Source organism: Pinus tabuliformis, chromosome 3_1, assembly GCF_031772625.1.
Source record: "Pinus tabuliformis cultivar Carrire ecotype Pingquan chromosome 3_1, CPIR1, whole genome shotgun sequence".
NCBI lineage: Eukaryota > Viridiplantae > Streptophyta > Pinopsida > Pinales > Pinaceae > Pinus > Pinus tabuliformis.
Window position 1 is genome coordinate 844,767,992 of NC_142301.1, and position 26,868 is coordinate 844,794,859.

The 26,868-nt window shown below is 40.9% G+C and overlaps 1 protein-coding gene across 2 annotated transcripts in view; it reads left to right on the forward strand.

Annotated features, from left to right (window-relative positions):
• LOC149190171 (coiled-coil protein) overlaps positions 1-26,868 on the forward strand; it is a 462,536-nt gene that overhangs the window by 43,226 nt on the left and 392,442 nt on the right. For both annotated transcript variants that reach the window (XR_016255961.1, XM_089412056.1), the window contains exon 4: positions 21,923-22,001. Coding sequence is in view for 1 of the 2 variants with exons in the window: in XM_089412056.1 (XP_089268182.1) it covers positions 21,923-22,001 (79 nt within the window). In the remaining variant the exon portion in view is untranslated. The remainder of the gene's footprint in view (positions 1-21,922; positions 22,002-26,868) is intronic.

Below are 26,868 nucleotides of genomic sequence, written 5' to 3' on the forward strand. Positions count from 1 at the left end.
TAAAAAGAGAGAAATGCTAGGGTCTTTTTTGGTGGTTTGAAAAGATGGGCTAGTCTATTTTTGCTCGATTTATAGCTAGATTGGCTTTCTTGGACTTTTTTAATTAAAGGAAGACGTTTTCAAAAAGTCAAAAGAAATAAGAAGGGATGATTTTTTTTATATATTTTTTTAATATTTGTGTTTATTTTTATTTTTTATTTTCCTATGTTGGGGGCCATTATATGGAATAGTAGCAGTCATAGATGCCTGCTGCATTACTTGCTAGTAGATGATGTTCAGTTCACTGATTGACAATACAAACGATTGCTGGCTTCTGCACAACTGTATGGATAGCTGTCAGTGATGGTACAACAGCCACCAAGGTGAATTTTAGCCATACGAATGGTTGCACAACAAGCTTGGATTGAAATTTGACTAGTACAGAGAGATCTGCAATGAACTTGGACAGTATAAAAATTGAAGGGCTCAATAATGGAATCTCTCAGTTTCTTCAGTCAGTTCATCCAAACAACAATGAAATTTGGTCAGTTTCACTATAATTTTGCAGATCCATTAAGGAATTGGCTGGAATTTGAAAAATTGGACATGTATTCTCTGTTTTTCTCAGTAATTTGTTGTTCAAGGGAAGAAAGAAACAAAACTTTGTTCAATTTAGCAGGTATTCGGCAAATTTGCAACAAATTTATAAGTTTTCCAGCAATAATTTTTATTTTATCCTTCACACAGGGGGAGAAAGACACAATTTGCTTTGTTGAAAGTCTCAAATATTTTTTTCAATTGCAGATTTGATTTTCAACAACATTTACGCTGAACTTTTTGTAGAAATTTCTCATTTCCCACCCCGGTTTTCAGTTTCACCTTAGTTTTCCAAAATAGTTAAATGCCCTTTCCCATATCCATACATTCAACAACAAGAAAATAAATTTTGCTGAAAACACAAATTCTGGAATATAACAGAATTCTGGAAAATGCAGAAATAAATATCAGCACATACAAACAGCCATTTAACACATTTAAACACAGTGATTTTTGGTCAAGGTGACCCTGGAAAAACCCCCTACAACTCTTGGGGAAAACCAGTTTGAAAGCTCCTTCTTATTTCTGGAAAATGCTTTTACAGTAAGAGAAATATTTAACAAAAAATCAGCAAGCAAATTTTTACAACTTATCTCGTTTTCTGTGCCTCACAACCAACTGGAAAAACTTGCAAACAGCAAAACAGAACAACAATAAATGCTGTAGGCCTCCTCGATTTTTGTTCCCAAATTTCAGCCTTAAATGCTGTTGTACGGACTGCTTAGAAAAGCGTGCATGCTGCCATAAATGCTGCTGTACAGGTTTCCTCGATTTCTGTGCAGGAAACAGCTGTATGACTTTATGCCTAGAAAAGCGTGGCAAGGTACAACTACTTGCTGTACGACCTCCCTTGAAAAATGTGTTAGCAAACTTCAGATTTTCTGCTCCTTGATTTCTATGCTAACTTGCTGTACGACCTCCCTAGAATCTGAACCAAAACTGTTGTACGGCCTTTCTAGAAAATCGTGCCCAAAACCTGCCTTTCACTGTGTGCTAACTCAGTTGTACGGGCTTGTTGAAACGCTGCCTTGGAATGTGTGCCAAGCTGCTGCCTTCTTCTCCTCACTGTCCAGAAATCTCCCTTTCTCTCTTGCTCTCCTTCTCTCAATCTGCTCATGAAAAGAATGAATGACCTTTTCCTCCTTTCTCTCCTTTAATCTAACCCTAAGTGACTTTTGGGGAATCCCTACTGGCTGAAATAGATTGAGATCTAGGGCTGACATTAAATGCTCATTTAAATCTCACTTTCTATTTTTTAATTCACCCCACTTTAATAAAGACCCACTTAGTCATTTATTTCCAAAGTCATTTTTGTTTTCTAATTTTACGTTGACTTTATTAAAGTCACTTTAAAGTTAGACTTTAGTAACTTTATCACTTAAAGTCACTTTTAAATTAGATTTGACTTTATAAAAACGATAAAGTCACTTTAGGAGAAAAATTAAATTCTTTTGGACACTTTTCCTTAGGCCAAAAATCAAAGCCTTAGGGAACCACCTGTCCTCCGGTACCAAATTTCAATACTCCCTCTTATCGAGGAAGGTGTTCCTCACAACACCCATCTTATCTCTAAAGTAGACATGCTTGCCCCGTGGTAAGGCTTTGGTAAGAATATCTGCAACCTGCTCATCAGTGGGAATATACTCAAGCTTCACAGCTCCCTTCTGAACACAGTCTCTGATGAAATGATATTTGATCCTGATATGCTTTGACCTGTCATGAAACACTGGATTCTCCGTGAGTTTAATGCAACTCTGATTATCACAGTAAATCACTGAAGGTCTCAACGACTGACCAAATAAGCCAAACAACATCTTGCGAAGCCAGATGGCCTCACAACTAGCTAGACTGGTTGCCATATACTCTGCTTCCGCTGAACTCAATGTTACTGACTGTTGCTTCCGGCTGAACCATGACACTACTGTCGAACCCAACCCAAAACAACACCCTGAAGTGCTCTTCCTATCAGAAGCACAACCTGCCCAATCAGAATCAGTATAACCTGCCAATCTCACTCCATCCCCCTACCTGTAGTCCATACCATAATCCACTGTCCCCTACAAGTACTGCAAAATGTGTTTTGCAGCCACCCAGTGAACCTTCCTAGGCTCACACATAAATTGACTCATCGTGTTGACTGCAAAACAAATATCTGGTCTAGTGTTGACCAAATACATCAAGGAACCAATCAGCTGCCTGTACAATGTGGGATCCACCAACTCGGAATCCGAAGCATGAAGCTTCTTCCAGTTGGTGATCATCGGTGTCGACATGGGTTTACTATCCTCCATGTGGAATCTGCCAAGGATGTCCACAATATACTTCCCTTGCCCCAGGAAGAAATGCCCCTCCTCCTGCCTCACCTCCAAACCCAAAAAGTAATGCATCAAGCCGATGTCCTTCATCTAAAACTCCGCCGCAAGATCTCTCTTGCAGTGCTCTATGAGTCTCTCTGCTCCTGTAATGACCAAGTCATCCACATACAACACCAAAATGAGAGGCTCCTCACCTATCACAATATAGTAAAGGTTCGGATCTGCCTCACTCTTTGTGAAACCCATCCCCTGCAAGTATGTTTCTATCCTGGAGTACCAAGCTCTGGGAGCTTGCTTCAGGCCATAAAGGGCCTTCTTCAGTCTGCACACATGGGACTCCTTCCCATGCACCTCAAAGCCCTGTGGCTGCTCAATGTACACCTCCTCATGTATGAAGCCATTGAGAAATGCAGTCTTCACATCCATCTGGTGGATCTTCCAACCCATCTCTGCTGCTATCGATATAATGAGCGAATAGAAGTATATCGAGCCACGGGAGCGAAGGTTTCCTCATAATCAATTCCCTCTACCTGGGAGAACCCTTTAGCCACAAACCTCGCTTTGAATTTTCTCAATGCTGCCATCTGCAGCATGATTTACCTTGTAAATTCATCTGGAAGTAACCACGGATTTGCCCTCAGGCCTCGACACCACCTCCCAAACATCATTCTTCATGATAGAAGAATACTCCTCCCGCATGGCCTCTCTCTAGACCTGCTGGCCAACTGCCTCCTCATAGCTAGAAGGCTCAGAGTCAAGGATGCTGGTAGCCATTGCCATATAGCTACAAAACCTCTCAGGTGGTCTACTCTCTCTGACCAGCCTCTTAGGCTCAGCAACAAATGTGGCATCTCTCAAGGTGTCCTGAAGCCACTGAGACGGATATGAGGTTCTTCCTCATCCCTGGCACATAAAGAACATCTGACACCTTCAAGGGAGGTTTGGACTCCCTCTGAAATGTCAGTGTCCCCACACCGACTGATCTAACAACTCTGTCATCACCGAGTACTACCTCTATATCAATGCCACTCTCTGAAAGCTCTGGGAAGTACTCACAGACTCCTGTCATGTGACGTGAAGCCCCACTGTCCACATACCAGATACCCGAAGATGCTCTGTTAATCGAGGGAAAATCATGCTCCCTCTAAACCTGTGTGGCAGGTGATCCTGCACTAGAGGACTCACACGCAGTGAACCCAAACTCCCGGTCAAAACGATCTACAAAGTCCTCAACCTCTGCTGAAGCTGCCAAGCTCTGGTTCTTCCCCTTCTTCTTCTTCTCTGGACACAACTGCATAGTGTCCCATCTTTTGACAATTCCAACACTTCACTTTGGAATAGTCCTTCTGTGTGTTACCCTGTTTACCTTTACCTTTGCCTTTGCCCCCACCATTGCTTGTGGAAACCTGCTTCTTCCCTTTGCCTTTCTTGCCTCCTGCCAACAATGCTACATCCTCATCCTGGTCAACTGGCTTGGCTGCTCCAAGCTGACCTTTCCTTATCTTTGTCTGAATGCAATCATCCCAAAACCTCTCCCATGTGGGAAGGGTCTCACGTGCACAAACCCCATCAGCAAAGTTCATCCATGAACGGGGGATGCCATTCACTGCAATCCGCACCAACTCAGTGGGTGGAATGACCTCTCCAACTGCTGCCAACTCATCTCTCACATTAGTAATCTTTGTGAGATATCCAGCTGCACTATCATTACCCATCTTAATGGTCTTCAGCTTCTCCTTCAGGACCATTTTCCGGTTCTCATTGGTACTCTAGTAGAGATTGAACATTGCTATCCACATCTCATGGGCATTTCTCTTTCCTCTCACATGAGGAATGCAATGGTCTTTGACTCCGTTTAGAATCAGTCTCTTACCCTTGTTGTTCTTTCTATTATAAGCAGCCAACTGAGTAGCATCAGTAGGCACAACAACAGGGTTCTGTGTGATATGCACCATAATGTCTCGGACTTCTGCCTCCTCAAAGATACTCTGCATTCTCTCCTTCCAAACGCTGTAATTGGTATGCCCATCCAACCTATCCTCCACCCTCAATCCCAATGACATCCTACTGTCCTAAAACTGAAAAATAGCATTGCTGTAGTAAAGATAAAACTGCTGTTTGTGAAAAATCAGCTTGCTGGAATTTTCTGAGTGAAAAATCAGCAGGTTGTAATTTTCTTCCTTGCTGTCCCAAGTTGCACTTCAACACTCAAGCTCTGATACCATGTAGAAATTTCTCATTTCCCACCCCGGTTTTCAGTTTCACCTTGTTTCTCCAAAATAGTTAAATGCCCTTTCCCATATCCATACATTCAACAACAAGAAAATAAATTTTGCTGAAAATACAAATTCTGGAAATATAACAGAATGCTGGAAAATGCAGAAATAAATATCAGCACATACAAACAGCCATTTAACACATTTAAACACAGTGATTTTTGGTCAAGGTGACCCTGGAAAAACCCCCTACAACTCTTGGGGAAAACCAGTTCGAAAGCTCCTTATTTCTGGAAAATGCTTTTACAGTAAGAGAAATATTCAACAAAAAATCAACAAGCAAACTTTTACAACTTATCTCGTTTTTCGTGCCTCACAGCCAACTAGAAAAACTTGCAAACAGCAAAACAGAACAACAATAAATGCTGTACGACCTCGATTTTTGTGCCCAAATTTCAGCCTTAAATGCTGTTGTACAGACTGCCTAGAAAAGCGTGCATGCTGCCATAAATGCTGCTGTACAGTTTTCCTCGATTTCTGTGCAAAAAATAGCAGTACGGCTGTACAGATTTTTGCCTAGAAAAGCGTGCCAAGGTACAGCCACTTGCTGTACAGCCTCCCTTGAAAAATGTGCCAGCAAACTTCAGATTTTTTGCTCCTCGATTTCTGTGCTAACTTGCTGTACGGCCTCCTTGGAATCTGAACCAAAACCGCTGTACGACCTTTCTAGAAAATCGTGCCCAAAACCTGCCTTTCACTGTCTGCTAACTTAGCGGTACGGACTTGCTGAAACGCTGCCTTGGAATGTGTGCCAAACTGCTACCTCCTTCTCCTCACTGTCCAGAAATCTCCCTTGCTCTCTTGCTCTCCTCTCAATCTGCTCATGAAAAAAATGAATGACCTTTTCCTTCTTTCCCTCCCTTAATCTAACCGTAAGTGATTTTTGGGGAATCCTTAAATCCAATAGCTGAAATAGATAGAGATCTAGGGTTGAGATTAAATGCTCATTTAAATCTCACTTTCTATTTTTTAATTCACCCCACTTTAATAAAGACCCACTTAGTCATTTATTTCCAAAGTGACTTTTGCTTTCTAATTTTACATTGACTTTATTAAAGTCACTTTAAAATTAGACTTTAGTAACTTTATCACTTAAAGTCACTTTTAAATTAGATTTGACTTTATAAAAATTATAAAGTCACTTTAGGAGAAAAATTAAATTCTTTTGGACACTTTTCCCTAGGCCAAAGATCAAAGCCTTAGGGAACCACCTGTCTTCCGGTACCAAATTTCAACACTTTTTTGTGCTCTAATGTCTAGTTTGACCAACATTATGTTAGAGGGGTAACCAAACAATTTCTAGAAAGAATTATAGTATGTGGCAATGATGTATGTTGTTCATCTTTGAGTATAGGCATTTGTATCATCTTGTGTTGGGCACGAAAACATGACCAACAACAACTGGAAATGATCAAATCAAGTTTGATGAGCAGAATAAATAAGTGGTTAAGCTAATAAAGTTCTTAGTGATAGATGAAATGCTTTCCCAAGTACAGACTGAGGGTGATGTTGCAGCAATTTGGAAACAACTGTATGATTTACATGTAATTTCAAATAAAGGCGTAGCCTTCTTGCTCAAAAATTTATTGTTTCAAGCAAAATGAATGAAAGTGAGTCTTTAGAAGATCTTCACTGAAGATAAAATACCTTAAAGAACAGTTGAATGTCACTGGACAAAAAATGGAAGAGTAGGACATGATGGTAATCATTTTCACGAGTTTACCAACCCCATTTGAGCATTTTATTGAAGCCCTAAACTTCTATTGATGTTGACTTGAAGTTTGAGGATTTGAGCATTAAGTTTTTGTGGCGACAGAGGTGGAGATAAAATAATTTTATTATTGTCCAATGAATGATCAACAAAGTAGGTCAATGGGTCTGAATACAACCAGTATGAATATAATGTGGGAGTGCAAGCATAGCTCTAGAGAGCCAAAAATAACATAAAGAATGAAATCTACAGTAGAACATTCTCAAGATAAGACCCATGTATATATAACCATGACAAAGGTACAATGATACAAAATGCAAACACTAAGTGAGTATGTCCAAGGCTGGAAAAGTGGACAACTTAAGAATTTGGCCAAAGAGAGAGAGAGAGAGATCTGAAAATGAAGCCAATGATGTTAGGGTCTCTAGGGTCTAATGGTCGAAGGCGAGGGGGGCGACCTAGGTATTGGCTTGCTGTCGGAGTCCTTTAGATTGGGGGTCCAACTTTATGATCTTGGGGGGGGTGGATGTAGGAGCAGGGAATGCTCCTAGCATCCTTGTCAAAAGAAAGAAAATCTAGATAGATTTTTGGCTAGTCCTTTGTATTTGTGAGGTAATTTTATGAGTGGAAGGCACCATGCTCAAGATTCATCTAGCGCTGATCCCACTATGTTAAGGATGCATGGACTTATGTACGGTTCGACACCTTTGGACTATTTACAATGATATTTGACAATCTCCTAGAGGATGGGGTTGTGGAGAGAGATGTGGTCTCACCAATCTACTCTCTGGTGCATTGTGGGACTATGCCTGGCGCTTGTTGCTTTGATTTGATGGATCAACCTGAAAGTATGAGGTGATCATTCTGGTTATCATAATACAGGGCACAACATGTAGGAACTGAGATCTATGATTGGAGATCTCCTTGATGAAGAGTGCTAGACATCTCTGGTCCTAGTACTAGAAGAAAGTAGAGAGGGATTCCCTTGAGTCCCTATAGAGGAAGTGATAACGTCCTCTAATCTCATAGTATATGGGGTATTGTAAAATGAGGTTTATCTCCGTCTCTTGCTTCAATGGGTGGCACATTTGGTAGACCTGTTAGATTGTGGTATATGGTGGTTTGTCTCCATTCGAAGTTGATGGGAACCAACTTGCAATTGTCCACAAAAAGATCTCAAGAAAGTGCATCCAATGCCTGCGTGTATAAGGGGGCTGACAATTATGCCATCCTGCAACTCCAAAAAGTGCTTGAAGTAGCAGGATATCTATGAGCCTAGGTTTCTAGGAGGTGAGGTCCAAGTGACTTGAATGCACAATCTATAAATGCCCTCTTTGATAGCTTCATTTCGTATCTGCCTAGTAAGAAAGAGATGGTGTGGTGCATCAAGAGAAAATATAAATGGGGAAGGTGCTTTGGAGGGATAGTCATTCGTTGGAAAAGCTGAGATGTCTCTAAAAACCAACCTTGTATATGGTCCAAGGGTAGACTGAAGCAAGAGCCTTTGAGGAGCAAATTGCATAGTAGGGTACCTCTCTCTCTCTTGGTGGTAGAGTCTCTCAGAGATTTGATTCTATGAAGGTCCAAACAATGGGTTGCACATATAGTCCACCAAATGTTGGTGTGTTTTTCCTTGAACATTCTTTCGGCTACAACATAGCTGGATGCATTATTTGTGATAAATTCATCCAAATGAAGAGATAATAACTTTGCATCCTTCCCCTAATTAGATGCATCCAAAATTTGATAGATATGGTACCTTTTGAGCAAGCAACTAAGAAATTTAACATGGTGCGGGATCTTCGATTAGTCCATCCATCAGACATAATTTTGCACCCTTTTTTGGCCCATGAATGCTTGAACTCTGTGAGGTACTTATCTATTCTCTTGACCTCATTTCGTGAAAAGTAGGGCCTTTGAAGCTCGAACCACACACAACTATAACATCAATCATAGGTCGATAGTATGTGGAATTAGCAATATTGAAAGGTTTGTAGTATGTGGAATTAGCAATATTGAAAGGTTTGTTTGCATCATACCACCATTTAACGATGCATTCCCAAGGAAGGTCCTTCTCTATCTTCTTTTATTTAGCACAAATGGTGGGTTGTGTTAGTTTTTGGTAGCAGTGGACAGGTGTTCTAGTCTCTATGGTGTCTAGGAGGCTAAGGAACACAAGATCTTCGAAACCCAACAAAGGTTTCGCAAGAAAAGCCCTAAAAACATCTCAATTAGATTAGTTAGCCAATAATTAAATATTTCCTAAGTCTAACTTAAGAAAATTGGTTAATTAAATTAGATTAATTGAGGGAAATCAATTTTGCTCTAGAGACTTCCATAAAAGTTACTTGGAGTCAAGATTATCTGAGCCATCGATTGAGATGTGATTATGGCCATTGATTGATCAATAGAAGATTATGAAAGCAAGTCGATGGGGTTTGGAGAGGCAATTGAAGACACAAGAGTAGTTCGGCTACCCAGTTGTAGTTGTTCAACAATGGTGCAGTTAAAGTTAGGGAGACACCGAGCAACGAGGTTTCAATAGAGATTTGGGATTAGGATTTTAGAGGAGATTTTCCTCAGATTTTCCAGTGTCTCAGTGACAGGAAGAGGAGGCCAAATCAACTAGCGCGAGTAGCCAGTTTGACAGTGCGAGTGGCAGAGGAGCTCGTTTTAGTGATCCAGAGCTAGATCTATCACCTAGAGGCAGAGCGAGTGAGCCTAGAGCACTGCTGGAGGTAGAATGATTTGCAAGGAAGGGTTCCCAGTGGTTCAACGAATTTTTCAGAGCAATAGTGTGCATTTCCAGTCAAGGAGTGCGAGTAGTTAGGAAGAGTGCGAGTTGTCTGGGAGAGGCTAGATCAAGTTGCAAAGGGAGATTTTGAATCTCCAATTCGTTTTCCCAGTGGAGATCAGTGTTTGCTAGAGATTTGCCAGAAAGGCAAGCAATTGTAATATTTCTCAAATTGCTAAATAATAATAAAACCCTCAGCTACTGCATTAGTTTTCCCTTCGGGGTCTTCTCAGGGATGATTGACCAAAAATAACGGTGTCATAATTATTGTGTGTGCATTATTTTCTCAGTTCCAGTATTTTATATTCCACAGTGTATTTCATTCGTGAAGAATTGCAGTGTGAGTTCATCATTATTTGCTGTTAATGTTAATAATTAATAGAAGACAAATAAATTGCCTAAGATAGGAGATAAATTTCCAGTTGTTGCGGTTCATGGAAATTTCACATGGTATCAGAGCATATCATATTAGAGAAGTTCTAGAGTGAAGTTGGTGCAGATCAAACAAAGATTTGAAGCACTGAAGAACCGATTTGTGCAGGTCAGCAAAGCAGCGTGAATTACAAAGGTACTAGTTTGATTTCTAGTTCAATGAGGTGATCCAGAGGAAGTGCGAGTTATCTCAATGAGCAGCAGCAGACAACGAGGCTGCTAGAAAGGATTTCCAGAGGCAAATCAAATTTCGTAGAACAAATTTAAGCGCAAAGGGTTTGCAACATAAGGGTTTTTGCAGTAGCGGATCAACACAAGGCCTAGAAGAGAAAGCATGAGGGTTTCAGAACCCAATTTAATAATTTCACCAATTATTTGAGTTTGTAGATTTTCCAAAGATGGACACAACAGGATTGAGAGATCAGGATATGTTGGATGGAGCCTCCAACTTTGGTATTTGGAAGGCCAAGATGTTGTTTCTATTGGACGAGCACAGTTTGAAGGAGTTTGCTACAACAGTTATTGCTGTGCCAACAGATCCCATCTAGTTTCATGAATACATGAGGGACAACATAAAGGCTAAGAATGATCCTTGATGGAATACGGGATCATATCGTTCCACACATCGCAGAGAAGGGAGCAATGAAGGAGATGTGGGATGCCATCGTCAAGCTGTAATAGGATTCGTTAGAGAACCGAAAGATGATCCTCAAAGAGACGCTGAGGATTGTCAAGATGAACAAGGGCAAAGATGTAACCACCTGTCTCACTAGGGTTTTGTCTGTCAGAGATGAACTTGCTGCAGTAGGAGAGAGGCCAATAGAGGACGAGCTAGTGCGCATAATACTCAATGGGTTTACCAAGGAGTACGTACATTCGTCTAGGTGATTTTGGGCAAGACACACTTCTAGGATGGGAGCGCCTATGGAGTGATTTCACTTGGGAGGAGATGATTCTCAACTTGGTTGAGGGCACTACCAGCAGCAGTGGTAAGGCAATGAAGGTGAAGGAGGAGCAAGAGAATGTTGCTCTTGCAAGAAAAGGTAAAGCGAAGAAGGGTCCCAACCAGGGACAAGACTCGAAAGGAGAAGAAGAAGGACCTCTCAAAGGTTAAGTGTTTTCGCTGTGGTGAACTTAGTCACTATGTCAGCCAATGTCTTAAGAGGAAGGACAAGAAAGGGGAGTAGATAGAAACTCCAACAAAGATTGAGGATTTGTCCGCCAGGTTGAATGATGAATTCAAACTGATAGTGACATTAGACTAAAGAGGAGTATGAGACTCCAGTGTACCGGATTGGGTAGGGTTCAAGGAAGGAGTGGCAAGGAGATCTAGATCATAGCCAAGGAGGGTTTGATCAGTAGATCAATCTAGTTGCTGAGTATGTGATTCCTCAGTTGGACTATTACCTTTGCTATGTGAGCCCAAGTATTAAAGTAGCAGTGAGATTAAGGCTTATCATTGTAGTGATAGCAACAACGTAGGGGCATCAACAACGTGAGATCAGAATAGCATAGTGGAAGTGTAGGTTGGTTCAACTACAACGTGTAGCAGGTGAATTGAAGTGGCATGGTGGATAGTGATTGTTGGATTATTTTCTTCGCAAAGGTCTCCAATTTCTCAGTGGTAGAGGGAGATATATTTTATTTGTTGAGGGAGGATCCAATCTCTCTAGGAGTGTGAGTTGACTAAGGCAGAGGGAATTGCTAGTCAGATCAAGTTGCAGTGGAGAAGCAGTTGCCAGTTTGATGGTTCGATTTCCAGTGGATGCTGAGTTATTTTCCCAGCGGTGTGAGTTTGTTGGAGATTGACGGAACACAATTGCAAAGGTCGATTCAGGGTCTCAGAGGGAGGCCAAATTGATTTGGAGAGGCATAGTAGTTCTAGGTGGGAAGATTAACTAGCAGAAGTGAAGAAATGAAATTTACTAGAGGTTTGCTAATTTATGGCAACTAGTTGTATCACAGATGTTAAACACCAGCAGTGTGGATCAGTTCAGCTACAACATGTTCACACAAATCAACAAGTTGCAAATATACTTGTCTACCTTAGGGAGAAGATGGGAGTAGTGGAGGACACCTACCTCGTTAAGAGGGAGTGTTAGTTTTTGGTAGCAAAGGATGTGTTCTAGTCTCTATGGTGTCTAGGAGGCTAAGGAACTCGATATCTTCAAAACTCAGAAAAGGTTTGATGAGAAAAGCCTTAGAAACATCTCAATTAGATTAATTGGCCGATAATTAAATATTTCTTAAGTCTAACTTAGGAAAAGTGGTTAATTAAATCAGATTAATTGAGGGAAATCGATTTTTTCTCTCGAAACTTTCAGAAAAATTACTTGATGGATTCAAGATGATCTGGGCCATCAATTGAGATGTGATCATGACCGTTGATTGATCAATAGAATATTATACGAGTAAGTCGATGGGGTTTGGAGAGGCAATTGAAGACACAAGAGTAGTTCAACTACCCAGTTGCAGTGATTCAGCAAGGGCACAATTGAAGTTAGGGAGACACCGAGCAACAAAGTTTCAACAAAGATTTGGGAGCAGGATTCCGAAGGAGATTTTCCAGTGTCTCAGTGGCAGGATGAGGAGGTCGAATCAACTTGTGCAAGTAGCTAGTTTGATAATGCGAGTGGTAGAGGAGCTCGCTTCAGTGAGCTAGAGTTGGATCTATCACCCAAAGGCAGAGTGAGTGAGCTTATAGTAGTGCTGGAGGTAGAACGATTTGCAGGAAAGGGTTCCTAGTGGCTGAACGGATTTTCTGGAGCAACAATGCGCATTTCCAGTCAGGTAGTGCAAATAGCTAGGAAGAGTGCAAGTTGCCTGGGAGAGGCCAAATCGAGTTGTGGAGGGAGATTTTGAAGCTCCAGTTTATTTTTCCAGTGGAGATCAGTATTTGTTGGAGCTTTGCTAGAAAGGAAAGCAATTGTAATATTTCTCAAATCGCTGAATAATAATAAAACCCTCATTTGCTACCTTGGTTTTCCCTTTGGGGTTTTTCTAGGGATGATTGTCCAAAAATAACGATGTCATTATTATTGTGTTTGTTCATTATTTTCTCAGTTCCAATATTTTATATTCCGTAATGTATTTTATTTTTGATGAATTGCAGTGTAAGTTTATCATTATTTTCCATTAGTAATTAACGTAAGACAAATAAATTGCATAAGTTGGGAGATTCTACTTGCTGCGATTCGTGGAAATTTCATAGGTTGAGCACTAGGGGTGGTGCAAGGTACAAAGAAACACTCAATCTCTTCATGTACCCTTTTCAATTTGGATGAACTATGACCACAAGTAGAAACATGTTCATCTCCAATTCTAATAGGAAAAATGGAGGATTATTCAAAACTAGGGATATGACCTTCAAGATCAAGGTCCATGAAACCAATATCATCTTTCTGACTTTTTCACGAATCATATCCCCTAAACCTAACCCTCAAATCCTCTCATTCCTCTCCTAGAAGTCATTGTACCTTGCTTAGAAAGCAAGCAAGCTCCATCCTTAAACCTCTTCTATAAAGGAATCATTTGGGTCACAACACATCCATTTATTGATTTATCTTTTATTGATGACTCCATAATATGCCGGGTCTCCTCCCATCGGTGAAAGTTCGTAATTAGTAGGGAGCCTTAGCTAAGGTGACAGTGGGCTAAGCCTCCATCTGTTGCTCTTGGTTTAGCATTTTCCCTTTAGGGATCCCAAAGTTCGTAGTTAGTAGGGAGCCTTAGCTAAGGTGACAGTGGGCTAAGCCTCCATTTGTTGCTCTTGGTTTAGCATTTTCCCTTTAGGGATCCCTTGCTAGTTTGAGTGATAACATTTTGGCATTGTTGTCGAGGACACGAAATGTGTGTTTTGTTCCCTATATGATATATTGACATATCATTATTGGCAACTCCATTGGAAGAACGAAGCCCTAGTTCTACATTGAACTTTAAGGTAAATGCTTGTAGGGTGAAATAAGCATTTTTTAATGAATCTTTAATTTGACCTTGGCGACTCCTACATATTTTCCATGCATATCTCAAATAGGTTGTCTTTCTTTGACAAATTTCCCGCTTTGGACATTGCTAGCATCCCTGGGCATCCTAATCATGTCGCAAGAAGTATGGTATGTGGGTTGTTCATGTTTGATGGTGATCCACTCTTCACAATTGACCATGTAGAAAGATTCAATGCACATACTTCAAAGTAGAAAGTGGTTCACCAAGATGTCTTTATGTTATTGTTCACGGGATCTCTTGGTGGTCATAACTCATGGCTGCATGATGATGAACCCAAGAGCATCTCATCTATTGAGGAGTTCGTTGATGGCTTTCTTAGTCACTTTCAAGTATACCTTGCATTAAGCATCCAAGAGGAAGCCTTCATCGAGCATCATCAAGACATTGAGAATTTAAGAAATGAGTAGGAAGACGAGTCATCGTCGGGCTCGCATGATGAGAAGGATGCTTTTGAGAACATGTGTGTTGGGAAGAATGAGTCTATGGAAGGTGAAGTTGAGACTGACCTTACCTTTCTCAAGGATATTACTTTTGATGATTCTCCTTTTGAGAACCTTGAGGAAGCAGAAAGGGGCAATGTATATGGTGTTTGGAAGCGGGACCACGCAACCAAAATCTAGATTTCTCATGTAGTGCTAACCCTAAAGCTAGTGGCTAGTAAAGGAAATCCCACAAGACTAGGATACAAGGCTAAACACCAAATCAGGTAGAGGAGACAAGAGCACAGACCTAGCTCACTCTTTCCGCCGAATCCCCCCACCAATCTAATCCATGCCAAAAAGTGTCCATGAAAAGTAAACAAAATTTCTCAAGTAAACTAATGAAAATTCATACCTTTGGGTGTTGAATTTTCTAAGTCTATCTGTTAGAAAATTAATCTGTATTCTGCTAGTTTATTTCTTCTCCTTTTAAATTCTGAACAAGTTATATAAAAGATTTAAATACCAAAATAAACACAATACAGTCACAACATCTATAGATCATCCGCTGAAAGAAAACAAACACACAAGTGACACCGTCATTTTTGGACAAATGTCCTTGGAAAAACCCAATGCGGGAAAATTGGTGCAGCTATTCTGAGGGTTTATTATTATGCAGTATTTCCTTGAGTACAACTGGGTGCCAAGCTAGCTCACCCGATAGAAAAATAACTGGCAGCAATACCTCTCTATTCAAAAATAGGAATTCAAAAAACATGTCCCACGAAACCCTCTCTAGCGATTCTGAAGCTCTGCGCTGGCCCTTCTGGCCTCTGCGTCAGCCCTCTGAGGCATTGCGCAACCTCTGGGATCCTCTGCGTCACACCAGTTGCTCTCTGCGTGGATGACACAGTCCCCCTGGGCTCTGCGCTGTCTCTGCGTGGCCTGCTCTGGCTGCTACTTCTCGCTCTTTTCCTTTGCGCTCTTTGTTGGGCTCTGCGTGGCCTGCTCTGGCTGCTGCTTCTTGCTCTTTGCCTCTACGCTGGTCTCTCGGTGCTGTCTCTGCCTCTTTGTCCAGTACTCACTGCCCCTTGCTGCTGATCACTGATTCGACTTTGCTTAGCAACCCCGCTCTAGCAAATCGAATGACTGATCACTCTGGTGTGTCTTCCAATTGATCCTCAAGTCTCTTCTTATACTTTTCTCGTTGGTCCTTCAACGCCCGAGATTAAATCTCTAATAAACGACTAAGATTAGATTTGGCTTGATCCATGACTTTTGGAACCTTCTAACCCAGTTTTATATTAATACCCATTAATATTTTATTTTTCCTAAGTTTAGACTTAGGAACTCCATTAAAAATATTAATTATTTTAATATTTCCCAAACCGGGTACAATCTGTCCAAACCATTTATGGGTCTTGGAGATCTCATGTGCTTTAGCCTCTCCACCAATTTTAATGGCTAGAGCACATCCGATGCTACCCCAAATCAACATTGGGGTCGAGAGGTCCACCTTCAAACATACATTCATAATAGATGGGCGAGGGACCACATGGCTGGATCAGGTGGCAGAGAAAATGGCACATCGAGCTATCTAGTGGTTACAAGTTGCTGCTGGCTACCGACTGAGGACCATCTAGGAGAATTTTTTTTTCTCCTATGCATAATACCCACAGTTCGTAGGTAACAATTCCTATTTTTGCTTCCGCAGTATGTTTTTGGTGAAGAAATTGCAGTGTGAATATTTCATTATTTTGTCGTAAACAAAATAAAGTGCATAATTAATTTATCAGTTAGAAGAAATATTTCTAGTGGCTGCATTTCATGAAATTTTCACATGGTATCAGAGCATATTTGACGGATGGGAAGCTCAGAGGTGAAGGAAGAAAATTTCAATGTTCAGAGGGAGTATCATGCTGAAATTTTCTGGGGCTGCGTAGTGCCTAGCCAGGCAGTTGGAGTTGCTGGGCAATGGTTCAATTTTTCAGTTGCAGGTGGCAGAAAAATTTGAGTTGCCAAAGTAAGCGATTCCAGCAGACAGAGGGAGCACCAATAGCTCATATTTTCACAGAGCAAAGTTGTTGTCTGGCACAGAGGGTTTTGCAGCAGTTGTAGTAGCAAAATCAGTGCTAGAAGGAAGAGAAATTGCACACACAGAGGGAGATTTCTTTGAGGGTTTATAGTTTAGAAATCCAAATTTCCAGTTGCAGTTGACAGTAGCTGCAAGCAGTTTTTCTCACTCCAGAAGGGAGTGTGAATAGCAGAGTCAGCAGTCGTGTAAGAGAAAGAGGGAGATTTCCACCCCAATTTTGAGTTTTTGCAGAGATGGCCACAGTCGGGCTTAAAGATCAAGATAGGTTGGAAGAAGCTTCCAACTATATCATCTGGAAGGCCAGGATGTCGTTCGTGCTAGATGAGCAAGGCCTGAAAACCTATTTTCACAATCCAAATGGCCTTTCAGATATCTTGGTATGAGAATAGGTGGAAAGAAAGGGGTGGGGGAGGTGACCTAGAATAGGGGCTTCCCAGGGACAACGTAAAGGGAGGAGGTATAGAGGAGAGGGATGGGTGGCATTGGGATTTTAGTGTTCCCTAAGATAACAAAGGAAGAAAGACAAAAATACATTAAGATAGAGGAAGTTGCACAAAGAAAACGTTGTAAAAACAAATTCTCCCATTTGATGCGTAATTTGTTGGCAACTTATCTCCATCTCCTCATGGCTTTGGAACCTTTGTATCTAGAAGAAAAATAACAAATTTCCTTGCTATTGGTGGTAGAGATGAAGTGGATGCAAAAGTGGTGTTTTTCTCTATGCTTGCAGTATACTATTCAATGTGCTTCACTCTCCCTATTGGCATGATATGGTTAAGGCCATCAATGAAGGCCCCAAAGGATATAAGAGCCCTAACTATGAGAAAATTACAAGTGTGTTACTAGACATGGAAAGAGCGAAAATTCAAAGAGTTTTGACATGGTTTATAGATGAGTGGGGGGACTTTGGGGTATCCATTGTATTTGAGGGTTGGACAAATGATAGCAACTAACATTTGATAAATGCTTTTGGTGTTTTTGCTAGTGGTGTAGTGTTTCTTGTAGCGCACAACTCAAACATTGCATTTTCTCAAATTAGGCCTCCTATTAGAAATCATTAATGATTGTGGCCGTTTTAATACGATTCGGGTAATCATTGATAATGCAACAAATTGTAAGGGAGCAAGAAAGATCATTGAGCTGGTTCATCCACACATCTTTTGGTATGGGTGTTTGGTGCACACACTGAACCTTTTCATGCATGATATTGTCTAGCATAAATAATGTGGATGGATTAATGATTTATATAAGAGACAAAAGTGATTTATTAAATTTGTCATCAGGTATATAACGACCAATTGCTTTATGGCATTCATTCTAGGTTGTAATTACTTAAGATTGCAAAAACTAGATTTGCTAGCCATTTCCTCACCTTTAGGTAGCTATTGAAGGTGAAACAAGACTTGGGTGCTATGGTGATGAGTGATGTATGGCATGAATTGAGCATTGATAAGAGATGATGTTAATGTAGTGAAGGAGACTTTTCTTGACAATGATTTTTGTCACAAGGTATGCATGTTTTGCAATTCAACACGACAATTGAATTTATCACATGATTAGGTTTGTAGATTCAGATCAACAAATGATTGGGGTGGTCTATGACTAGATGGACAACATGTTAAGGTAGATTAAGGACATTGTTCAGCCTAGAGATGTGAACTCATATAATCATATTTGTGTGGATGTGGATAATTGGTGAGAAATACCAAATATTTTAGTACTTAGTACTCACCTTAACATATGTTCTTACACCTAAATACTATCATGTATTATGGCTTTCATCATTAGCCCCTGGTGTTGGGACCAAGAAAAACAACACCAAGATCTAGAGGTTTAGGTTGGTTATATGAAAGCATTATTAAACATTTGATAACCCGTCGTTCCCTGTGTGTGTCGTGACATGTGCTTATCCACTTCTCGTGGATCCATTAACTCTGGCAATGTATCCATTTACTAACACTTGTGGGTTTTGGTGTAATGACAATAGTCATTCCAACAAGTGGTATCAGAGCCAAAGGTCTCGAGTTTGAATCACACCCAGCTCGCGTTGGGGGGGAGATTGTTGGACATTGGATAAACCAATGCTCCCGGTGTGTTTCATGACATGTGCTTAACTGCCTCTCGTGGATCTGTTAACTCTGCCAATGTGTCTGTTTACTAACACCTGTGGGTTTTGGTGTAATGGCAATTGTGATTCCAACAAGCATTAGAAAAATTGGTCTTTAATAAGGAGTGTGACATCATATGAGGATAATGAAGCCACTACATCCTTAGCATTGGTCATTTGGGACCAACCATGCAATTAGAGATCAAGGGAATTTAACTTTGCTTGAGTGGCAGAACATGCATGGTGATGCTACTCCATGACTACAACATTTGGCAACATGTGTGCTTTAATAGGTCGTGAGCACTTCTATTGTAGAGAGGTATTCAAGCACCTATAGTTTCTGTTGATCTAGATTGTCATTGATGTCAATATTCGAGGGTACGAAATAGTAATGTGAAGCCAAGGAGAAGGAGATCCATGAAGTAACAGGGGCAAGAAGTCAAGAAGGAAAGCCATTGGAAAGACATTGGAAACCATTGGAAGTCAAGAACATGAGCAGTGAAAGAAGAGCTATCGAAAGAGTTCATCGAAAGCAGGGTATTGGAAGTCACAGGAAGAACAATGATATCGGAAGAGCAAAGAGCAATAAACAACGGAGGAGCATTGTGACGGAGGAGCATTCTGTTACAATTCACTTTTATTGAAATATCACATATGCCCAAGAGAAAGAGCCGAAAGGTAGAAAACAATGTTATCAAAAGAGTTAACATATCGGAGGAGTTAATGTATCATCGACCAAAAAATCCGACGTGCGATATGAGTTACGGACTCGATGGTCCCATTACAACACGCCCTAATCAATATCACATCCGCTATACCGGAACCTTCGCATCGCAAGTCTTAAAGGAATGTCACACTAAATTTGCGATTGCGATATAATTTGCGGACTCGAAAAAGTTTATGGTAACAACCCTAATGCAATATCGCATACGCCTATCAAAAGTTACATAACACAAGTCATAAAGAATGTTACACTCAAATCCGCCGATTGCGATAGTATTGCAGACCCGCTGCATCATTATAATATGACTAATGTAATATCGCATCCGTTGAATCGCAAGTTTCAAAGGGATGTCAAACCGCCAATTGCAATAGAGTTGTGGACCCGATAGAGTTATCAAAAACAATTTAATAGAATATCGCATCTGCTTCGTCCGCAGTAGGGGTATCAGCAATATCGAAAGACAAAGCATGTGCACACTTGTAAAACCTCTGATTTTCATAAAGTTGCGATTGCGATTAAGGTGATGACATGGATGTGGGACCTCCATGTGGGTATAGCCTCTCCTATGAGATTTCCAGAAATAAACAAGTCTCTGATATATTTTGTAATGTGCGACCTCATACAACAAGTCGGCCTCCCTCCAATAAACGTGTCTTTTGGGTATTGGTGAAACCTGTATAAATACAAGTCAAATGCTTCACCTCAAGGAGGGATCTCGGGTATCAATCACAGAGAAGTAGGACAATTCACAACTCGTGAACGTGAAGGAACAGAAGAAAGGAAGCCGAAGGTCGAGCGAGCCAAAGGTCCAACAGAAGAAGAAAAAAGCTGAAGGTCGAGCGAGCCGAAGGTCCAGCGGAAGAAGAAGGAAGCCAAAGGTCGAGCATTCTGTGGCTGGGTTATTCATTGAAAGGATCAGACCTATAATGAATCCGTAGAAGCAAAACTCGCGATTTGTTAAGAAGACTGCATAGACAGGGTTGTTTTAATTGAATACACAATCTGTAGCCGCAACAGTCACTCCTCTGAAGGAATTACTCCTGAAGCGCCTCTCTTGAAGTAGTTACTGCGACAGTAAGAACAGAGGCTCGAAACAGAGACTATTTTGTAAAGACATTGAGGCCTAGCGTAGATATCTTGATGATAAGCATCAACAGATCTTGGAGACTTTATTGAAGATCATGATGCATTGTTGAAATCATCTTGGAGACTCCTTCATATGAAGACAGGTTGTCATTGATGATGTAGCATGGAGACTACAGTGAAGCTGTAGATTGACAAGAACTTAGTGAAGAAGATTTTGGGAGCCGTGAATTACTATAAAACATATCTAGACAAAGTATAGTAGTGGGTTGGAGCCCAGAGGGTTGGTGCCTCGAACAAACAAGGTAGGTGCTTTGAAGGATAGGGTTGGAGCCCTAGAGGATCGGTGTCCTCAAGAAACCAGATCGGAGCCTGTACCAGAAAAGGGTTTGGTGTCTTCATCAAGGGTTGGAGCCGTATATATTGTACTTGAGTCATTATAAAGATTATATAAATAAAAGCATTTATTCCTATTGCTTATTTTGTGTTCTAAATATAATTGATTTAATTGGTAAAAGTAACAATTGAAAAGGAACACTGATTCACCCCTCCTCTCAGTATTTCCAATAGTTTCATCCACAATCAAAAGAGGTTAAATGTAAATTAGTTAGAGAGTTGGTTTATGTTCATTACAACTCGCAATTGTTGTCCCATTACTATGAGGAGGCAAAGGTGGATAAAAAATTGATGATTTGAGACAACAATCTAGATGAGGATAACATGGAGGCTGGAGTTTTGGTTTTAGAGCAATTGGATGATGATGGTCATATTGAGATGCCACCCTCATTAACTCCCATGGTCCCCATGTCTAGGACTCCATTAGCAATAGGTGCTTCTTCAATTCTTCTTGCATCTACTTCTACATAGTTTTGTCTTGCTCCAGCTCCACTATCACCATTTGGAGGTCCATGTACTAGTTGTGGTTTGTAAAGAGGAAGGAATAGTAGATATTCTATCATACATATTAGAACAATTGTTTCTCCTTTTTCACTATCTTATATGTCATAGATGATAGATTCATGGTATTTAGCAACTAGCTAATTTTATTGTTTTGGACCTTTTAGTCTTCATATATCAGTGTACAGATGGCCTGTTTTGTAAACATTACTATTTGATCATGTTGAAAGTTATTGGATAACTGACTTTTTTCCATAAGTTAGTGGTCTACTTTATATTATAGGGATTGAAAATTTGTATCCTTCTTTGTAATTGCTATAATCTAGACTGTTTATGCTGGAATAATTAATCATTAATGTAGTATGAATTCCGTTTCTATCTTCAATAATGTATTGTAGATACCATCTTGTGTCAGTTTTATTCTTGCTATTGTTCCACATGAAACCTGTTGTCTGATATATCATCTGTTCTGGTAATTTTCCACTCAGGTTTCTCAGAGGCTAGTGCAACTAGATGTTGTAATGGAGCAGCTATCTCATCAAGTAATGCAGCACCATGAAGAAATGGGTAAACCTTCTCTAATTCACTGTGATATTGACAAGCTTTGTGAAATAATTGTTTTAAAGTAGGATGCAGATTTTTAGGTATTGATGTCCCAACAAATTGATATTTATTGCATGTAAAAATACAAGTAAAATTCTTACTTCATTATGTGATAGTCTATTGACCAGCTTCTTGTTGACATATTTTCTTATAGCTGCATTGACATCCCTACAAATAGATATCTGTTGCACGTAAAAGTAGAAGTAAAATTCTTACTTTATTGTGCAATAGTATATTGACCAGCTCATTCTTGACATCTGCTCTTAGCTGCATGGTACTGGAACTACCTGTATGAATATTGTGTTTTGTCTTGTAACTGGGCTCTGGTAGATTATTATTTCGTGGATGTTATTGTTTCAAGGATTTCTACTGCATTAGGAAGTTACATTTTAATTGGCTTGTGTGGAAGCCTTTTCTTTGAGATCTTGTTCTCATTCTTCAATGTTAGTTTTGTAGCATCGGATATGTGTTCTAGTCTCGACTTTCGTTAGAGATGCTAAGAAACACTAGATCTCCAAAACCCAGAAAAATGTTTCAAAAGAAAACACCTAGAGATAGCTCAATTAAGTTAATTGATTAATAATTAAAATATTTCCTAAGTCTAACTTAGGAAAAATGATTAATTAACAGTAATTAATTGAGAAAAGTGAGAATTCTCTAGAAACTCATAGAGATTGAGTTGGAGATGATCTTAGCCGTTGATGGGGATTTAATCATGGCCATTGGTTCACCAACGAGAGATTATAAGAGCAACTTGATGGGTAGATGGAGAACACACCAGAGGGGTTGAGTTCCTTGGCAGATCGAGCTATCCAGCTGCAGAGGTCGAGAAAGGAAGAAGAGTTTGAGCCAGATGGGATGTAGAGACAGAAAGAGAGTAGAGACAATGACTTCAGAGGATTTTCCAGCTTCGAAGAAGCAAGAACAAAGAGGTTGAGTTATTCCACTAGAGGCTGCGCAGACAACTATAGTGAGGTAGTTTGATTTGGTTGAACAGGGGGTCGATTAAGTTGACAGAGGATGGGAAAATTTTCCAGAGGGCCGAAGGATCACTTCTAGTAGCAGCAACAGGAAGAACGACTTGATCAAAGGCAGATTTAGGCTGTGCGTGTGAGGGTCTATGCAGGGGTTCTTGAGGGCTAGTTTTCTAAGGTAGGTTGTGCTGGGATTCCTCGTGGAGAGAGAGAAAATTCTCTCTAATAATTTTGGCCAGATATTTGCTATTGGGTTGCCAGTTTGGGCATCTAGAGATGGTACTTAGATTATTCACTACTGCATAATAATAAAACTGTCATCTGCTGTAGCGGTTTTCCCACATTGGGTTTTTCCAGGGATGCTTGTCCAAAAATAACTTTGTCAATTTTATTGTGTGTGCTATCATTTTCTCAGTTTCCAGCGTTTTATTTTCCGCAACATTTTTATGGTGAATATTGTAGTCGTGATTTTATCCGTTGTTTGCCATAGCAAATAAAGTGCACTTAATATTAATCAGTTAGAAGAATAGTTTCCAGTTGCTGCAATAGTTGAAAATTTCACATGGTATTAGAGCAGTTTTGAAGATAGATCAGAGGCTCAGAGGCAAAGGGAAAAAGTTTGCAGTTTAGAGGGCGTTTGAGCGAATTTTCTCCGGGTCTATGCAAAGGTCTAGCAAAGCAGTGTGCATTGCTAGGCAAGGGTTTGATTGCTATTTGCAAGGGCAGGGAAAATTTGAACAAGCTCAGTAGCAGTTCCAGCAGGCAGTGGTGTTGCCAGGAAGCAGTTCCGGTGAGCAGATCAGTGAGTTCGTTGAGCAGATCTGGACGTAGTTGGTTTGAAACAGTGTTTGTAGTAGCAAATCAATGTTGAATGGAAGAGAAAAGTGCACATAGAGGGATTTTTTCTGAGAGGGTTTCCATATTTGGTCTTTTGGAGGAAATCTGTGAATTCCAAGGGCAGGTGGCAGTAGCAGCTAGCAAAACTGTGCATTCCAGGAGGGAGTTGCAGTAGCAGAGCAAGCAACCAAGCAAGAAAGGGAGGAGATTCCTGTTTATTTCCCAGTTGTAAGTTTTGCAAAAACTGGCCTCAACAAGACTTCGAGATCAGTACAGGCTAGATGGATCCCCAAATTATCATATCTAGAAAGCCAGGATGCCTTTCTTGCTAGATGAGCATGGTTGATCCTTGATGGTGTTAGGGGTCATATAGTCTCACACTTAACAACCAAGAATATGGCTAAATAAATGTGGGATGCAGTTGTCCCGTTTTTCTAGAATCCTTTCGAGAAGCGGAAGATGTTTTTGAAGGAGAAGTTGAGGACCACCAGGACGCATAAGGGTGAAGGGGTCACTCCTCTCACAAGAATTTAGAGTGTCTGAGATGAGCTTGTTGCAGTTGGAAAAGGACCTCAAGAGAGTGAGTTGGTGGGTACAACTCTTAATGGTTTCACCCCAGAGTGGGCTACCTTCATCCAAGGTATTACTGGACAAGATAATCTAGCAGGTTGGGATTGGTTGTGGGCAGATTTTATGCAGAGGAGATGAGGCTTACTTTAGTTGAGAGAAACATTAGTGGCTGCAGAAGCAAAGGACCAAAGGGTGTGAAGGAAGAAGACAATGTAGCCCTTGCATCAAGGGGGAAGGAAACAAAAATTCCTAGTCAGGGACAAGGCTCACAGGGAGGAGAAAAGAGGAAGAAGGATCTCTCGAAGATCAAATGCTTCAGGTGTGGTGAGTTCCGTCAATACAATACCCAGTGTCTTAAGAGAAAGAGGGATATGAAGGAGAAGCAAGAGCAGGCAACAACTTTGGCAAAGATCGACAATTTGTCTTCTAGGTTGGAGGATGATTTTGCACTATATGCAACTATATCTCTAGGAGAGAAGTGGGGTGACATTGAACTTTAGTCACCAGAGTTGCAGAGTCTTGGGCAGGGTCCACGGAGGATAACATCAGATAGGTGTGTCCTCATCGATCATTACTGTTGCTACTGGGGCCCATAGTATTCAGTAGCAGTTGGATCAGTGTCGTCATGGCACAGTCAGATCTTGAGGGACAATTGCAGAACTAGTTACAGTAAGTTATTGAGGGATGCAAAACCAGTCGGGGTGCAGACAGAATTAGTAGACAGTGTAGAGGCTAGTTGTTGTAAGAGACCTAGGAGAGAAATGCAAAGCCAGTGCAGGGACACAGTTGATTCAGAGTTTTGAGTTGTAGTAGTTGCAACATTAGCAACAACACGAGATCAGTTGCAACGTAACGCAGAGTTGGCAGCAATACAAGGTGTACAATGTAGTGTCAACCAGTGTTGCAGGAAGCGCCCCCCCCGGATCCTAGGCCGGAATCGCGTCCCGTACGGAAGCGTTCCGTAAGCGCGATTCCATTTTTTCCGAAGCGCGATTCCGCATTTTTTGAGCGATTCCTGGTTTTTGAGAAGCGTTGCCCCCGAAGCACGCTTCGGAGGGCGCTTCGGGCCTCCGGAAGCGCCACGCTTCGGGCCCGGAAGCGCACGCTTCACGAGCGCTTCGGAGCGCTTCCGAAAAATCCGCGCGGGCAAGGAATGACACTTCAATTTTTTTTAAAAGTTAACTTAACTTGCAATGAGGGGGTGGGTTAGGGTGAGTTTAGGGTGATTTTAGGTGAGGAATGAAAAGCATAAAGCTCCCATTCATTCCTCATTTTCTCACTTTGAGTTTATGAGAGTTGGAGAAGAGAAGAGGGGAGAGGAGAAGAGAAGAGAGGAAAGGAGAGGAGAAGAGAGGAGAGCTTGGAGGAGTGAAGAAGGAGGAGCTAGGAGAAGGAGGAGGAGCTTGGAGCAAGAGCTTGGAGGACTTCATCTACAAGAGCTAAAGAGGTAAGTTCAAACCCCAAACTCCCTTGTTTTTTTGAAAAAAAAATTGTATTTTTCTCCCCCCTCTCCTACTCTTTCCCATTGTTTCTACTTGCTCCTTTATTTACAGGTTGTCCACCACCTATATCCATATTCCAAGATGGTGTTCTTTTGGCTTCTATGTATCATTCCACTCTTGGTTTTAATGATGGCAAGGGTGAGGAATAGAAGGGAAGAGGAAGGGGATGAACTTGGTCCTAATAGTAGTGACCCAATGTATGATGAGGAGGAAGGGTTTGAAGAGGAAGGGGATGAACTTGAAGGGGACACTGAAGCACAAGATGGGAAAGGTACATCAACACCCTTGTGGAACTATGTGACCAAACTTGATGGGGGAAAGGGTGGTGGATCTTACAAATTTGTGTGCCCTCATGGTTGTCATGGAGGAAAACCATATTGTGGTTCATATACCCGTCTGAGGAGGCATCTTTGTGGGGTGCTGGACAGTGATGAAAAAAAGGGTTCTGTGGGGGTACAAATTTGCCCAAACATTTCAACTGAAGAAAGAAGAAAATACATCCAAATAGAGATGGCTGCACAACAAAAAAACAAGAAACAAAAAACTCATTCTGAATCAAGTGCAACCTCTAAATTTGGTAGTTGCCCATCTCCTCATGGTACTTCTGCAACCTCTGGAGGTAGAAGAACAATAGGGGATTTCCTTAATGTTGCTGGGAGGGATGATGTGGATGGAAAGATAGTCCGTTTTCTTTGTGCTTGCGGTGTACCATTCAATGTGCTTCGCTCTCCCTATTGGCATGACATGGTAAAGGCCATCAATGAAGCCCCAAAAGGATACAAGGGCCCCAACTATGAGAAAGCTAGAACAGTGTTATTAGAAAGAGAAAAAGCTAAGGTTCAAAGAGCTTTGACACGTTTTACACATGAGTGGGTGGATTCTGGGGTATCCATTGTATCAGATGGGTGGACAAATATTAGAAACCAACATTTGATAAATGTTCTTGGT